At 47.4% G+C, this 16,422-nt stretch overlaps 1 protein-coding gene across 4 annotated transcripts in view; it reads left to right on the plus strand.

Annotated features, from left to right (window-relative positions):
* The window catches only part of enah (ENAH actin regulator), a 124,954-nt gene that overhangs the window by 48,264 nt on the left and 60,268 nt on the right, over positions 1-16,422 (plus strand). For all 4 annotated transcript variants that reach the window (XM_079339332.1, XM_079339331.1, XM_079339333.1 and 1 more), the window contains 2 exons: positions 3,667-3,832; positions 6,072-6,249. In XM_079339332.1, coding sequence (XP_079195458.1) covers positions 3,667-3,832; positions 6,072-6,249 — 344 coding nt within the window. The remainder of the gene's footprint in view (positions 1-3,666; positions 3,833-6,071; positions 6,250-16,422) is intronic.

The raw sequence follows: 16,422 nt of genomic DNA on the forward strand, positions 1-16,422 counted from the left end.
GTCGCTGACCCTTTTGACCTTTCATAATGTCACTCAGACGTGTGGAACATGAAACATCACTGCGCCTCTGTAGAGATGGATTGGACTAGATTACACCCGGAAAGCACTCAGCAGGCGGAAACCCACTCTTTACTGTGGATGCCTGTGACATCACGTCTCTGAAGACAAAGAGGACATGCAGTCATCTCACTGAGGAGCGTAATGATGCCGCCATTAATGTCAATGAAACCTAATTGTACGCTCTGATTCCGCTGTAATGTTTCCAGCGACCGGCTCAAGAGAGAAAAGCACCAATGTCAAAGTCGGTGAGGAAGAGTCTGCAGCTGAGTCACGTCTGCTTCACTGTGGGCTCCACAGATATGTTTTCAGGGCTTTTTCTTCCCTCTTCCTGTCTCATGTTGTTTTATTTTCTTCTCTTTGTCGCCACATTTTCTTCTTCTCAAACACTCGGGAGCAGATTCCTCTGGCTTCCTGCTCCCAGCGCGTATAAACAAGTGGAGCAAACACACGCGCACACACACACACACACACACACACACACACACACACACACACACACACACACACACACACACACACACACACACGCTTATAATCAGTGTCCACACGTGCAAACAGCAGTACAGTCAGCACACAAATATGTCCGCTCAGGAAATGTGCATGTGTGCTGTACAGTCATTCGATGAGGAGCACACACACACTGTGGTAAAGTTTGGGACTCTAATGAGTCCTAAAATGACCGCAATCCACAAAACACACAGCCACACAATTATTAGTTTTCACCACTCGAATGTGACTGTTTAAAAACCTCCTGTCTGAATCACTGTGTACCATCGAGACAGTCGACCTGATGCACAGAAGTCTCTTTAGCACCGTTTTCACACAGCGGTCCTGTTTGTGTTTCCACAGCCAACTGGGACTTATTTGGTAAGCTGGATGCCAATTGCCGCGTCAGCTACGTAATAGCGTGACGTCGTTGTAGCTAATCGCTAACAGTTAACTCGCTAACCCGCTAATGAATTCAACAAAGGAGATGGCATGTGGCGCTTTGTTTCAGAGAAGGCTGAAACACAGGTTTTTAAGCTTTTAGGCTTTTAAGGTTGGATCGATATTCTTGGCACCCCAAACAGAAAGGTCCAAAAAAGTAGGACGGTACAGTTGGGTTATATGGGAATCTTTCTCGGCTTCAGTCCATGGAAACGAAATGAACTGAACCACTCAGTGGAAACGTCTTTGAGTGCAGTCCAGTCTCTTCTCTTTGAATAAACATAAAATAAAGAAGTAAAAATAGATAAACAAAGACTGGCTCTTCATCAAACTCTGCAGCCTTTCTGTCTCCCTGTCTTTGTGTAAAAACAGGCTTTTTTTTGAATGGGTGTGTATGTGACCTCTTGTGCTTCTGCAGCCAGCCTCTAGTGGACACTGGAGGAACTGCAGCTGCAGGATTTAACGCTTCAGCCTCAGCTTCTTCATCACCGGGGGTTTCTGCGTGTTATTAATGCAGCATGTAGAGATCAGCTGCTGCAAAGAGGTGTTGTGTTATTACAGAAAGCCATCTCAAGCTCAGAGCAGCTTGGGTACTGACAGTGTGGACCCTTTTGTTTGACTCGTACCTGACGTTCAAACATGCTCCTTTTAAAACCCTGGACGTCTCTGTGGATCAGGATCTGATCCCACAGCGGCTCTTTTCAACCCATTTTCACTCTCTCTCTCTTTTCATCCCTTCAAGCTACTTATGCCTTTCACTTTCTCCATGGACTCTCTGCTTGTCAGAGACCCCTCCCTCTGCTAGTCTGGCGCCCTCTCACTCTCTGCTTGTCAGAGTCGGGGTGACAAACAGAAACTCATCTGTTTTGCCTTGTTGTTGTTTTCTGCTGTTAGAAGTTGCAGTCATGCGATGTGCGACTGTTGTGTCTTTGGAGGCGGTCTTATGTAAGCTATAGCATGACTTGACATGAGTTTGACTGATGTTTGAAATAACCAGACAGGCAGCAATGGTCTTATATAAAATGATATTGCATAATGGGAAATGGAGTTTACTGGGACCAGAAACCATGAGCTCCATGTTTTTACTCCCTTGTTTCTCCTGGGGTGCATGATCGGAGTAAAGACTACCTCCAGGTAGTATCTCTGAGTGTCTTTAGATATGGCACTAATGTCCGCTTGGACTCGGTGAACTGATTAGATGGAGGCGGTGAAGGGCGAGGTCAGATGGATCACCTGACATGAAGCTGCTCTGGAGGCCTGGCAAAAACAAGTACAAAAGTATATTACTAAAGAAACCATTGAATTCAGAGAGTGAGGTGTGAAACTAAACTAACAAAGTGAACCACAACATAAGAATGCTCCACTTATCAGAAAATGTGTGCTCAAACAGGCTGTTTTCCCTACATGACATCACAATGGCCAGTAGCCCCTCCCCCAGGTGGGTGACACTCCCAAGTGTGGATCTCTGAACTCCACGACGCAAACGTTTGTGAACCGATGACTCTCCCACAGCTAGGTGTTTGTTCTGCCCTCTGAGTCTGACTTCTCTCCGTAAACAATAGGACAGCGAGAAAGCACAGAGTACACCCGAGCCCTTTCAGAGAGGGGGCGTGGTCAGACACAGCTCATTTACATATTTAAAGCTACAGACACAGAAACAGCCTGTTCTGAGCAGGGCTGAAATAGAGGGGTTTATAGACATGATCAAATACAGGATTTACAACAACACACTTCACACACATGTTGAAGAGCTCTGAGAATTATTTATTTTATTTACAGGGGATGAGATGTGACCTCAAAGCTCACTTTAAAAGACCGATCAGGTCCGCCCACGTGTGGTGGAACACCCCCCACCAGCGACCTGCAGGGAGACAACCACACAGTCTGAAGGGCCAACACAAGACAGCAGCCCCTGCTGGCAGGAGGGCTCAGAAAGCACACACTCAAACACTCGCTTTGTGAGGAGACGTAGAAATAAGGGGAGAAGAAGTATCTGCTATTTTATTTTTTAAGAACAGTCTACGGCAACATGAGGGACACACTGTTGAAAGGGACTAGCAGGCACAGGCTGTAATTGTACCTGTAATGGGTCTTTTGTGAGTCCACCAAGATCTTGGGATTGCACTTCTAAATTGCTGTTGTCCATTTAAACACAAGGCACACACTGAAGTGTCCAGGTTCAGATTACAAGGCCAAGTCTCAGTATAGTTATTAAGTGTCAGATCCAAAATAAAGCACTGGCCCTGCCCACGTAGCAGCTTTTATTAGTTTGGTGCTCCAGGGCTGAACGTGTCTGAATTAAATATATGAACTCCCTGTTTGTGCACTCTTAATAGCACTCTGTAGACCAGCACTTCACAAAGGCTGCATTCTGATTGGACGGTCAGTCCATCCAGACCCAACACATCCCTCGAGTAATAAATGCAAAACATTACAAATGTTGTATTCTAGAAATGAACAAGAGAGAGATATCCTACCGTCAGCTTGTTTCCATATTGTGGCGTTTAGTGTTACACTGATCAAGTCTTACATGTGCAGACAGAGATGTGAGGACATCTCTGTCTGTCTATGTAAGACTTGAAGTTTTCAGACACTTTCAACAGACACAGACAGGACTCAGTTGAGTTTTTCCTGATGGCTCATGAGTTTCCTTCTTTTCTCTCGTTTGTTTTCCTGCAGTGAACAGAGTATCTGCCAGGCGCGAGCTGCTGTCATGGTGTATGACGATGCCAATAAGAAGTGGGTCCCAGCGGGTGGTTCCACGGGCTTCAGCAGAGTCCACATCTACCACCACACGGGCAACAACGCCTTCCGCGTGGTGGGCCGCAAGATCCAGGATCATCAGGTGAGTGGATGGAGCCAGTATAGAGATGCAGACCCCAATCCAGGGACACAACATCTTAGCTACTGTTGAGCTCTTTGAGCTCTCACGTACAAGAGAGAATGGACACATGGAGTCCAACGCACCATGTTTGTGTGACAATACAAGAACATAAAAAAACAGATAACAAAGAAAACATATTCCTTTAGTTCCAGTCTGCAACACGTGAGTCTTACTCACACTACCCTACCCACAATCCTCTCTGCCTCCATGTTTGAGAGTTCTTCTGTGGCTGGAGGAATGGAGCGAGATCACGTTTGCCTCCTCAACATCACAGCCTGATTTCCTTCAGCTTTTAATTTGATCCACGGATGAAATCAATAACCGCTGTGATGATTGCTCCACTCAACCACAGCTGTGACCACGGGCTCAGGCGTTCAGTTCATCTGTCCGTATGAATGAACAGGCTCAAAGGGATGGACTGCCAACTCTTCATATGTGACATAAAACTTCAAATAACTGCCCAGACTTTGATTTCCTGCAGTCTCTAAAATGACCTCGCCTTCAGTATGGACGACATCTCTTTCCATTAGAAGTCTGCAAAACATGTCACCTTTTTGAAATCATAACTCTTTTTCATTTTCCTCAAATAAAACAAGAAGCTTGGAGAAATGTTATGGATACAAATATTTATTTTACTCAAACAAAAACCTTTTAATAGAAAAATAAAAGATGATGGACGTGATTAACCACACAGTATATAAATATCACCACCAGGGGGCTCTCAATCAAAAAACAATAACAAAAGATGACGTCAAGGCTCATTGGAATCATGGGAGTGATTCTCTCTGCTACTCAACCCCACCCTGATGAAAAGCAGCTCCCAGTTAACCGTACAGTCGAGCTGGTGAACCCGACCTGAGGGAGAGAACATGTTGACAGACCACACAGCAGCAACAGTCCGGCAGCGTTCAGCAGCAGCTCACGCTTCCTTGTATAGCAGTGTTTCCATGGCAACGATAAGACAAAGACACGGCCACAAAGACACGCCAGTTCTAACTTCAAAATGACGTGTTTCTCTTTGATGACTGTTGGAAAGAGTTGAGCTGATGTGCTCAACAAAGAGTCTAAACATGGGTTTAGTCCATTATCAATACATTCAGATATCCACATACTACACCTTCAAAATAAAAGTCCTCCTGATCTGATACTGAGGTCTGAATGTCCCATGTGAACAGACTGACTTTGTGAGCATCACAGTGAACAGATGACAAACTTGTCGACTGACCGTGTGGCAGCTGAGTGGTCGTCACCGGGCGCTGCCGACTGATTTGCTCTCTGATTATAACGTTCACATTTCCTCGGTTTGGTTTTCTTGGCTGCCACCTTCAATAAACTTCCAGCATTAGAACGGCTCAGTCTCAGCTCTCGTTGTCTCGCTGCTTGTTTTATTACCCGCTCCTCCAACAGTAAAGAATCGTCCCGCCTGCCGCAGACTCACATATATAATAATAAGCACAGAAATAAACACAATTATTCCTGTCTGGCTTCAAATAAACGTGGCCAGCAGATGGGCTTCCACCTTGTTTTGGATCAACAATCAGAGCGGTAGCAGTCTTAAAGGACAGGAGACGTGTTTATTGGTCGAAGCAAAGATAATTTACCTCTGGGCTTTTTCTCATTTCACTGTTGTCTTATGAAAGCTGAACTAAGCAGAGGCCCTGCAGGAGGCGCTGCAGCCTGAAAGGGAAGCTTTGTGTCATTAGTGTGACGGAGACGATCAGATTAAGAGCTACAACATCTTTTCTGGGTTTTCAGATAATGATGATGTGCATGTTTACATCAGAGTTTGCAGACATGAAAGAAGGAGGCCTCTGACGCTCTCCGTCTCTCAGACTAGAGCTGCCTTCATTTTTAGCATCCAAAGAACCTTAAACACGGAGTAATGGATCATAAGGCCTCTTTACAGGCAGCTAAAACTGACCTGTAACCAGGGAACACCCCCACAGTGTCCGTTTAATGAGATTGGGGGCGTTTGTTGGGACCGGATCGGGATCTGCTGCATGAGCTTTAAATCTGTGCTGGAACACCTTTTTAATCCTCCTGTTTGTGCTTATAGTCTGTAAACACCAGACTGTAAACAGGAAGTCTCCTTCAAACGTCCTGTGAGATAAATAAAAGTACAAACAGCTGCAGAAGCTTTCAGAGTGTCTTCTGTCATCTGAAGTTGTCTGACGGCCGTCTCTTCCTGTTTGGTCTTCAGGTGGTGATAAACTGTGCCATTCCCAAGGGGCTGAAGTACAACCAGGCCACGCAGACCTTCCATCAGTGGCGTGACGCCCGACAGGTCTACGGACTAAACTTCGGCAGCAAGGAGGACGCCAACGTTTTCGCCAGTGCCATGATGCACGCTCTGGAGGTGCTGAACTCGCAGGATGCAGGTACATCTGCTGTGTGTGTGTGTGTGTGTATGTGTGTGTGTGTTCACTTTTTGTTGGACATGGATGTGCATGATGAGGAGCGTGGCTGAGTTGATTGACAGGTGGATGTGATTGCCAGTAGGCTTAAGTCCCGCCTCTGCTCTACCTCTTTGTCTGTTTTCGATTGATGAAAGTTGAGATCTTATTTTCAGTATGACGCTGTTATTGTCGGGCTGCACGCCGTCGCCTCACAGAGAGGAGGTTCGAATCCCCGTCCTCTCGGTGTGCACCTCTTTGTTCTCTCTGGGTCAGTGGTTCGTCTATGTCTGCCCTGTGATTGGCTGGGGACCAGTCCAGGGTGTAACCCCGCCTCTTGCCCTATGACAGCTCGGATCACCTCCAGCCCTGCGCGACCCTGAACGGTTTAAGATTTAGGATGGATGAGCTTCAACTCTCCCGAGCTTTTAGACGATATAGAGCAGGGGTGTCAAACTCCAGTCCTGGAGGGCCGGCTTCCTCACACTGTTAGACGTCTCCCTGCTCGGACGCAGCTGAATCCAATGAGTGACTCGTTATCAGGCTTCTGCAGAGCTTGATGACAACACATTGGTTTAAAGCAGGTGTGTGAGAGCAGGGAGACATCTAAAAGTCTGAGGAAGCCGGCCCTCCAGGACTGGAGTTTGACGCCTGTGATATAGACGGTAGCTCAAATTCTGCCCCCTCTCCTAAAGCATCACTAGGATGCTGCTAGCTGTCCACCTAGTTTACACTTACTGGCTGTACTGTGAGGGCTGCTGCTTGTTTGGAGGATTTCTATTCAAACAGCTCCAATCATATGGCTGCAGTGTAACCGTACTACTGTGGTGTTGTAGTCAAGACCACCACAACTGAGACCAAGACCTTCAGCTGAAGAGTCCAGAAGCTGCTCCAGAACATTTCCTGAAATGAAATGATGAATTTGAAATGATTTGACAATTTCATTAGTCTTTTTTGAAGACGGCCCTCTTCCTGGCCTGGCGACCCCTCTGAGGGTACTGACCCTCACTTTGGGAACCTCTGAGATGAGCAGTGACTATAACGGAGCTTCTGGTTTTACTCTGTGTCAGTGAGAGACATATTAAGGTTCGCATTAGGACTTGAACCGGCAACCCTAACCCAAGTCCCTACAGACTGAATGACTGCTCCTCCCGACAAACACAAAGTCAGAGGTGTGTGTGTGTGTGTGTGTGAGAGTGTGTGTGGTTGGTCTCGTAGCAGCGCTGTGTGCAGCAGGCATGAAACACGCAGAGACAGGAAGTTCTCCCACGGGGGAGGAGGAACATTCAGCCGAACTAAAAACATGTGTCAACAATCAAAGTGTTTTCAAGTGAACCACAGTTACTAATGGCTTTACCAGGAACAACGATGGGAGTGAAATGTCATGTTTAATTCATCCCAGGCAGCTCAGCACAGAGAGACGACGGACCACTCCCGCTCATGTCCTCGCATCATTCATGGTGATCGACCTCTTATGAAAAGGCTGGTCACAGGGGGCTGCTGCTCTAGAAGAAGACGGACAGTATTCACATCACACACATTCAAACAGCAAACATCTGTGGGCCTCAAATATTTGCACGCCGTGACTCCAGTGGTTTACCACGACCTTGGTTTTTGAAACATGCTCTCATTATGGAGCTGCAACCTCTGAGAGAGAGAGAGAGAGAGAGAGAGAGAGAGACTCCAAATTTAAGGACAATGTTCATTTGATGCTGATTTCTCTGAATCTCTCTCCTTTTTTAATTCAGTAAAGATGGTGCAGAGATTTCAACTGATGCCTCCATGTTCACTTTAGATGGACTAAGCACTAGTATGACTTCCTCTCCTCTCTCCTCCTCCTTCTTCCTCTTCTCCTCTCTCTCCTATCCCTGTCCTCTCCTCCCTTCCCCCTCCTCTCTCTCCTCCCCCCTGCCTCCCTCTCTCCCTAAGCCATGCCTCTCATCAGCCTAATCCCATCCACTAATTAACCTGATAGTGATGCGCCTCATTATGCTAATGTTGCTACAAGGTTTGTGTGTGAGAAGAGGAGGGAGACCAGCGCTCACACCATGGACAATGGTTTCTGTCTTTGGAGTCATGCTTTATTTTTTGGTTTTAATATCCGGTGTTATCAGAAGTTTGTAGCTTAGCTTCAGTTTTAAAGAGTCTTCGTTTCCTCTTTGACCTTTCTTCTTATCGTCTGTTTCAGGGAACACAAATCATAACTCAAAAGAACTCAGACGTGAACCACAGTCCCCTTTAGAGTAATAACTGGGTTGTTGAGTCATCAGACTTCAGACCGCCTTCGAAGTAAGACTTGATCGGATTTCTAGATTTGTCTCCAGACGTCCCACGTGAAGGACGTTAGGAATACAGCACAGATCCCTGCAGTGCAGAGCCAGCTCTAACCTCATGTAGATATGTATGCTGTATATGTACATATATGTAGATATGTATGCTGTATATGTACATATATGTAGATATGTATGCTGTATATGTACATATATGTAGATATGTATGATGTATATGTACATATATGTAGATATGTATGCTGTATATGTACATATATGTAGATATGTATGATGTATATGTACATATATGTAGATATGTATGCTGTATATGTACATATATGTAGATATGTATGCTGTATATGTACATATATGTAGATATGTATCATGTATATGTACATATATGTAGATATGTATGCTGTATATGTACATATATGTAGATATGTATGATGTATATGTACATATATGTAGATATGTATGATGTATATGTTGTGTATGCTACATCCTTGACTTTGAAGACCTCCTCCTGTTCTATATGTGCTTGTGGTGGGATCGAGCATTTGGAGTCTGTGCAGAAGAGCTGCAGCGTCTTCTCATGAAACATTTGACTTTAAAACATCAAATGGCGTCTGCTCGGGACAGTCTGTGTCCAAACGGACGAAACGCTCGTGACATAAAGTGCTCCAAGATGAACGTTTACGTTTGTTTTGAATGTGTGGGGTCGAATAAGTTTTGTCAAGTCGAAGTGGGACCACGAGACAAAAAAGGCGGGAACCACTGGTGTGTCAAAGTCCCGCTCTCCCTGCTGTGACACTTTCACACACCATTGGCTTTGACTTTGGGAGCCAATAAGGGTTCAGCGTCTTCTTGCCCAAGGGCGCACAAACATGAGGACTGCAGGAGCTGGGGTTTAAAGCATTATGCTTTGATGTAGATAGTTCTAATGAGTGCGGCCTGCTGTAGTCCATGCAGCAGCTCATTCAGCCTGTTGTTTATATTTCAGAGCGAAGCTGTGAACGCTCTGCACATCAACACAGCTGCACAGAATCCCTGTTTTAAACAGGTTGTGATTTAGGATGCTTTCTTTGGCATTTGAATATTTTTAAAGGAGGAAGTGACATCCTGTGACTCTCAGCTCAACTGAGAGGGACACGCTGAGTCACCGGCGAGCCGCTCCGCTAGCGTGAAGCATCTGATTTGAAGTGAAGCACAGAGAACAGTCGCAGCCCCTGGCACCTTTCTTTCTATTCCCCGTCCTCTCTCCCATGTCTCGGGGACCTCCCTTCATCCCCCCCTTCATGTCAGCGGCACAGTGAGCTGCATACAGAAGCTGCATGGGTTTCCCCTTTCACCCTGCTGTTTTGCTTCTGTATTTCTGTCCTGACAGCTGCTCTCGGTGGCGCCTATCCCAGTCGCAGTCATCTAGTGGACCTGACAATCCTCCCAACAGCCGGGCTTCACCCTCCATCACTCACCCAGTGGGGGTTTCACTCCTGCCACATGACATCAGATCACTCATTTCAGACCTCCGTTTGTTGGACGAGCTGATTTGCTTTGTGTGAACGATGAAGCGCCAGCTTCTGTGATCATCTGTAATGTGGTCGCAGTGCGCAGCCCCCCCAAGCTTCTCGCCACGTTCATGGTTATAAATGGTCATGTTCAATACGGGGATCACGAGGGAGTAGAGAATCCATCGATAAATCATCACATACAACCAGAGTGAACCATAGCAACTCTTTGTTACACCCAATACAGGGGTTCCAAAACGTTGCCATGCCAACGAGCTCCATACAACATCAACCACTGTTGGCCACCACTCAGTCATTTCTCGTGATTCCACAGTGAACGTCTTAGCAAGCTGTGAGTGTATTTTCCATGGAGCTCGCTGCGAGCTAAACAGAATAAAATGGTCCAGACAGGAAGTTAGAGAAGACCTTTGCAGTCTGTTAGAGATTTTAAAATAAAACACAATATACAGACACAATATCCATCCATCCATCCATTTTCCTGCCGCTTATCCGGGGCCGGGTCGCGGGGGCAGCAGTCTAAGCAGAGACACCCAGACTTCCCTCACCCCAGACACCTCAGGGAACAGGTCCGACTTACTGCCGGCAATGTGAACCATACTCCTGCTCCGGAAGTACAAGGACCGTAGCAAAGGGCCCTGAACCCCATACTCACGGAGCACCCCCCACAGGGCGCCGCGAGGGACACGGTCGAATGCCTTCTCCAGATCCACAAAGCACATGTGGACTGGTTGGGCAAACTCCCATGAACCCTCGAGCACCCGCTGGAGAGTGTAGAGCTGGTCCAGTGTTCCACGTCCAGGACGAAAACCGCATTGTTCCTCTTGAATCCGAGGTTCGACTAACAGCCGGATCCTCCTCTCCAGTACCCTGGAATAGACTTTCCCAGGGAGGCTGAGGAGTGTGATTCCCCGGTAGTTGGAACACACTCTCCGATCCCCCTTCTTGAAAAGAGGGACCACCACCCCGGTCTGCCAGTCCAGAGGCACTGTCCCCGACATCCACGCGATGTTACAGAGACGTGTCAACCATGACAGCCCCTGCACATCCAGAGGCTTAAGATACTCAGGGCGAATCTCATCCACCCCCGGAGCCTTGCCACCAAGGAGCTTGCCAACTACCTCGGTGACTTCGGCTTGGGTGATGGACGAACTCAGCCTCTGCTTCCTCAGTGGGATTGAGGAGATCCTCGAAGTATTCCTTCCACCGTCCGACTACATCCCCAGTCGAGGTCAGCAGCTCCCCACCTCCACTGTAAACAGTTTTGGTGAAGCACTGCTTCCCCCTCCTGAGGCAACGAACGATTTGCCAGAATTTCCTCGAGGCCAACCGAAAGTCCTCCTCCATGGCCTCCCCGAACTCCTCCCAGGCCCAAGTTTTTGCCTCCACGACCGCCCGGGCTGCGGAACGCCTGGCCTGCCGGTACCCGTCAGCTGCCTCAGGAGTCCTATGCGCTAGCAACGCCCGAGAGGACTCCTTCTTCAGCTTGACGGCCTCCCTTACTTCCGGTGTCCACCACCGGGTTCGTGGATTGCCGCCACGAGAGGCACCAGAGACCCTGCGACCACAGCTGAGAGCAGCTGCTTTGACAATGGAGGTGGAGAACATGGTCCACTCGGACTCAATGTCCCCAGCCTCCCCCGGGATCTGTGAAAAGCTGAGTTGAAGACCTCGCAACAGAGGGTTTCAGCCAGACGTTCCCAGCAGACCCTCACTACACGTTTGGGCCTGTCGAGTCTGACTGGCTTCCTCCCCTGCCAGGGCATCCAACTCACCACCAGGTGGTGATCAGTTGACAGCTCCGCCCCTCTCTTCACCCGAGTGTCCGAGACACACGGCCGAAGGTCAGATGACACGACCACAAAGTCTATCATCGACCTCCGGCCTAGGGAGTCCTGGTGCCACGTGCACTTATGGACATCCCTGTGCTCGAACATGATGTTTGTTATGGACAAACTGTGACTGGAACAAAAGTCCAATAACAGAACACCACTCTGGTTCAGATCAGGGAGGCCGTTCATCCCAATCACCCCACTCCAGATCTCACTGTTGCCCACGTGAGCATTGAAGTCCCCCAGTAGAACAATGGAGTCCCCAGTCGGAGCACTGTCCAGCACCCCTCCCAGGGAACCCAAGAAGGCCGGGTACTCCACACTGCCGTTCGGGCCGTAGGCCGAGACGACAGTGAGAGACCTATCTGCTACCCGACGGCGCACTGACACGACCCTCTCGTTCACCGGAGTGAACTCCAACACCTGGCGGCTGAGCTGTGGGGCTATGAGCAAGCCCACACCAGCCCGCTGCCTTTCACCGTGGGCAACTCCAGAGAAGTAGAAAGTCCAGCCCCTCTCGAGGAGCTGGGTTCCAGAGCCCAAGCAGTGCGTTGAGGTGAGCTCGACTATATCTAGCCGGTACCTCTCAACCTCCTGCACAAGCTCAGGCTCCTTCCCCCCCAGTGAGGTGACGTTCCACGTCCCAAACGCCAGAAGCTGTGTCTGGGGATTGGGTCGCCGAGGCCCCCGACGTCGACTGCGGCCCGATCCACATTGCACCCGACCCCTACGGCTTCCTCTGCGGGTGGTGAGTCCACAGGAGGACGGGCCCGCGTCATCCTTTCGGGCTGAGCCCGGCCGGGCCCCATGGGCAAAAGCCCGGCCACCAGGCGCTCTCCTGCGGGCCCCAACTACAGGCCTGGCTCCAGGGTGGGGCCCCGGCTCCGTCATGCCGGGCGACGTCACGGTCCTTGCTCTTATTTCCATCATAGGGGTTTTGTGAACTGCTTTTGGTCTGACCCGTCACCTAGGACCTGTTTGCCTTGGGTGACCCTGCTGGGGGCTCAAAGCCCCCAACAACATAGCTCCTAGGGTCATTCGGGTGCTCAAATTCCCCCACCACAATAAGGTAGCAGTTCAGGGGGGAGGGGGTTTTTCATCTCTTTATCAACATTAAGTTCAAACAGGAACCAGACGAACAACTAATCATCCTCAGAAACACAAAATGTTCTTCTTTCTATTAACCCTGTGATCTTGTAGTTCTCCTGTGATCTTGTAGTTCTCCTGTGGTCTTGTAGTTCCCCTGTGATCTTGTAGTTCTCCTGTGGTCTTGTAGTTCTCATGTGGTCTTGTAGTTCTCCTGTGATCTTGTAGTTCTCCTGTGCTCTTGTAGTTCTCCTGTGATCTTGTAGTTCTCATGTGGTCTTGTAGTTCTATTGTGGTCTTGTATCTTGATCTGTATTATCTAAACCGACAGATATCAAAATGTTCCGTTTAATACTAATAGCACAGCTCGATTCCTCTTTTTGGTCCAGTCTCCTCCGTCTTCCATCCAAGTTTCTGTCACCTCCCCCGAGAAGCTCCTGACGACCCCCACACTTTGAAACACTCTGCCTTAATACTCCACTGAGCAGCCATTTTTAAAACGTGTTCTTCAGTTGGACTTCTTGTATGGTTCTTCTACAATAGAAAGTGTTTGGATGCAGCGAGGGCTATAAACAGCAAGGCTTTTATCCAACGTGCTCCACATGACCGCTGAAGATATACATGACTCACTACTCTCACTCTCAATAATCAATGGAGACATAAGTTAGAAAGCTCCAAACCGCAGTGAGCCTCAGCAGGAGGAGAACGGGACAAAGTGCTCAATGTCGTTCATGACACACTCGCTCTTCATTGATCTTCAATCAATCATGCAGCCGCTTGAATAACGACACTGTCTAAAGTGTGTGAGCCTGATTGATAGTTGGGGGGGGGGCCTTCTCAGGGTCAAGGTCTTTTATTTGTCATTCTTTAACACTGAATGAAATCATTTCCTGTCGCCCTTTAACTCTTCTCTGGTTAAATGTTGACGTTTAAATCGACACTGTCATGACTTGAACTAGTGTGTTTTTTTGTGAATGATATGACCAGAGAAGCACACGCAACATTACCAGATTCCACTCGGTGTGTTGCTCAAAGTGTAGAATCGGTCTTGATCCCCAGCCGCCCAGTTATTTCCAGTTTTCCATTTTAATAACTCACAAACTGGCAGTCTCTCCCTCTGTCCTTTATCCATTTCCAGCCTTGTTCAGACACTCTCACCTGACTTTTTAATAATATTCACTGAGCAGCTTTAATGTGCTCTAAAATTAACGTTTAATTACAAAACAGTAAGAAAACAAAAAAACCTTTTCGGCTTTTTGGCTTTGTTTTCGGCTCTCAAAGTGACGTTACAATGTTCAACTGAGTGAAATATTCTTCTACACAAACATCATGCAAGGTCATTCTGCTGATTAAAAGGATCTCACGCTGTCATCAATTGCTCTCCCTCTTCTAATCTTAAGTAGCAGCTTCTGTGATATTGTTCTTTGAAGTGAAGTGTCACCCTGCCGGTCGAGGGAGAGCCTGATTATTCCAGGATTAAAAGGAGCACAGTGCTAACGCCAGGAAGTGTCTATGCTCATGTTTGGCCGACACTTTGAACCTGCTGAGCATCACCAGTCCCCTGATAATATGGAGAAGATGTGTGTTTCTAAATGTGTGTGTGTGTGTGCTCATCTGAAGCATGAAGGAATGTGTGAGTAAGCTTTTGAACAGAGCACTGCATAGTTTCCATCTTACTGAAGCAACGTGTGGACCTGTGGAGAGTGTGTCGTAGCTATAATGACTCTCAGGATTCTAAGTTTACGCTGTCTGTTGCATCATCCTTACTTTATGACTGTGTCGAGTCAGAAGGAGAGCAGAGTCTTCTTCTCTGAGTCTCCGTAAAGGGATGCATTTGAAAAAAACAAAAAATCCTGAGCCTACTGTCTAGCCAGTGCAGATCCAGTGGTACACGCCGTGTTTGTCCGTGTTTCTCTTTTCTCCAAAAAAGGCTACAGTCGAACTGGACGGGAGGCAGGGATCTGGAGAGGGAGGGATGGGTCAAAGGACCGCTGGGCGTCTGTCTGTGTTGTGGTCTGGATGGTAATCCTCGACCTAGTGGAGAGAAAGGAGGGGAGAGGTGAATATCAGATACAGATATAAAGCTGAGACGTGGATTTGAAGGCTGGATATATGGGACAGATTTCTCCCGGATTGTCTGGAAAGATTTAGCAAAGTTTAATTTTCCAGGACGATCACGCTGCTTATCCTCCCACTGCCGCGCAGAGTTATTGCTTCGAAGCTCAGCCGGGTTGAATTAAGGGTCACACAAACAACGCTGTCCTGCCCTGACCTCTGTCGTCGTGTGAGATGTTGAGTGACAGCAGCTATAAAAGTACTTGTTTTGAAAAACGTGGTGGCATCATTACAGCATCTATCATTAGGAATGAAGACAATACTAGCCCCACCCCACCCCCCAACACACACACACACACACACACACACACACACGTTTGAATGTCACCATCAATGACTCTGAGTTAAAATAATTGAAGCTCCTGTGAGGAACTCATGCTTTGTGTTGATTTTGGCACCCCCCTGTGGACAAACCTGTATCTTCAAGTTACAGTGTACCATTTATCACTTCATCTTGCAACTGTTTCTGACATTAAAAACAGAAACACACAATCTTTATCCTAATGGCCTCATTTGCTTTATGGAGTTATAAATAGACATCAAATTTAATTTCTGTGTTTCATAACAAGCTAAAAAGACCTCACAGGAGCTTTAAAGGTATACGATATTTAGAATCCCCTTCAAGTTTCTGTAACACTGTGTCTCTAGCTTATCTACAAACTCCCCAATGATGAGATCCTCTCCGTCTTCTACCTGAAAATTTGTTCTCAAATGGGCCGTTTGGAGATTTTCCCTTCATGACATCACAAAGGGCAGTAGCCCCTCCCCCAGGTGGGTGACACTCCCACAGCTAGGTGTTTGTTCTGCCCTCTGAGTCTGCCTTCTCACCGTAAGCAATATGGAGCGAGAAAGCCCGAGACACCCGAGTCCTTCCAGAGAGGGGGCGTGGTCAGACACAGCTCATTTACATATTTAAAGATACAGACACAGAAACAGCCTGTTCTGCAGGGCTGAAATAGAGGGGTTTATAGACATGATCAAATACAGGATCAGATTGGATTAGAAATAGAAAAGGTCTGGAATTTCTAAATTATAAAAAAAAGAAAACTGCATTTTTAAGTCATACAACAACAACAAACAAACAGTGAGGTAGGATTAGAGCACCATCTCCTCTTTCAGGAAGGTAAGCGTGCTGTTTTATCAGTCCAGTCATTTTTGAAGAGAGGTTACAGCTTGATCTGGTAGAAGATGACCACCACTGTAAAATGAATAAGGTCGCTCTCTGTTGGGATTCTTTGTGTCAACGAGTCTTGAAATAACAACCTGAGACTGTCAGCTGCAAAAACAAGAGTCAGTGACTGATGAGTTCTCAGGCTCTTTGTCTACCTCAAT

This window comes from Symphodus melops (assembly GCF_947650265.1).
Source record: "Symphodus melops genome assembly, chromosome: 1".
Classification (NCBI taxonomy): Eukaryota; Metazoa; Chordata; class Actinopteri; order Labriformes; family Labridae; genus Symphodus; species Symphodus melops.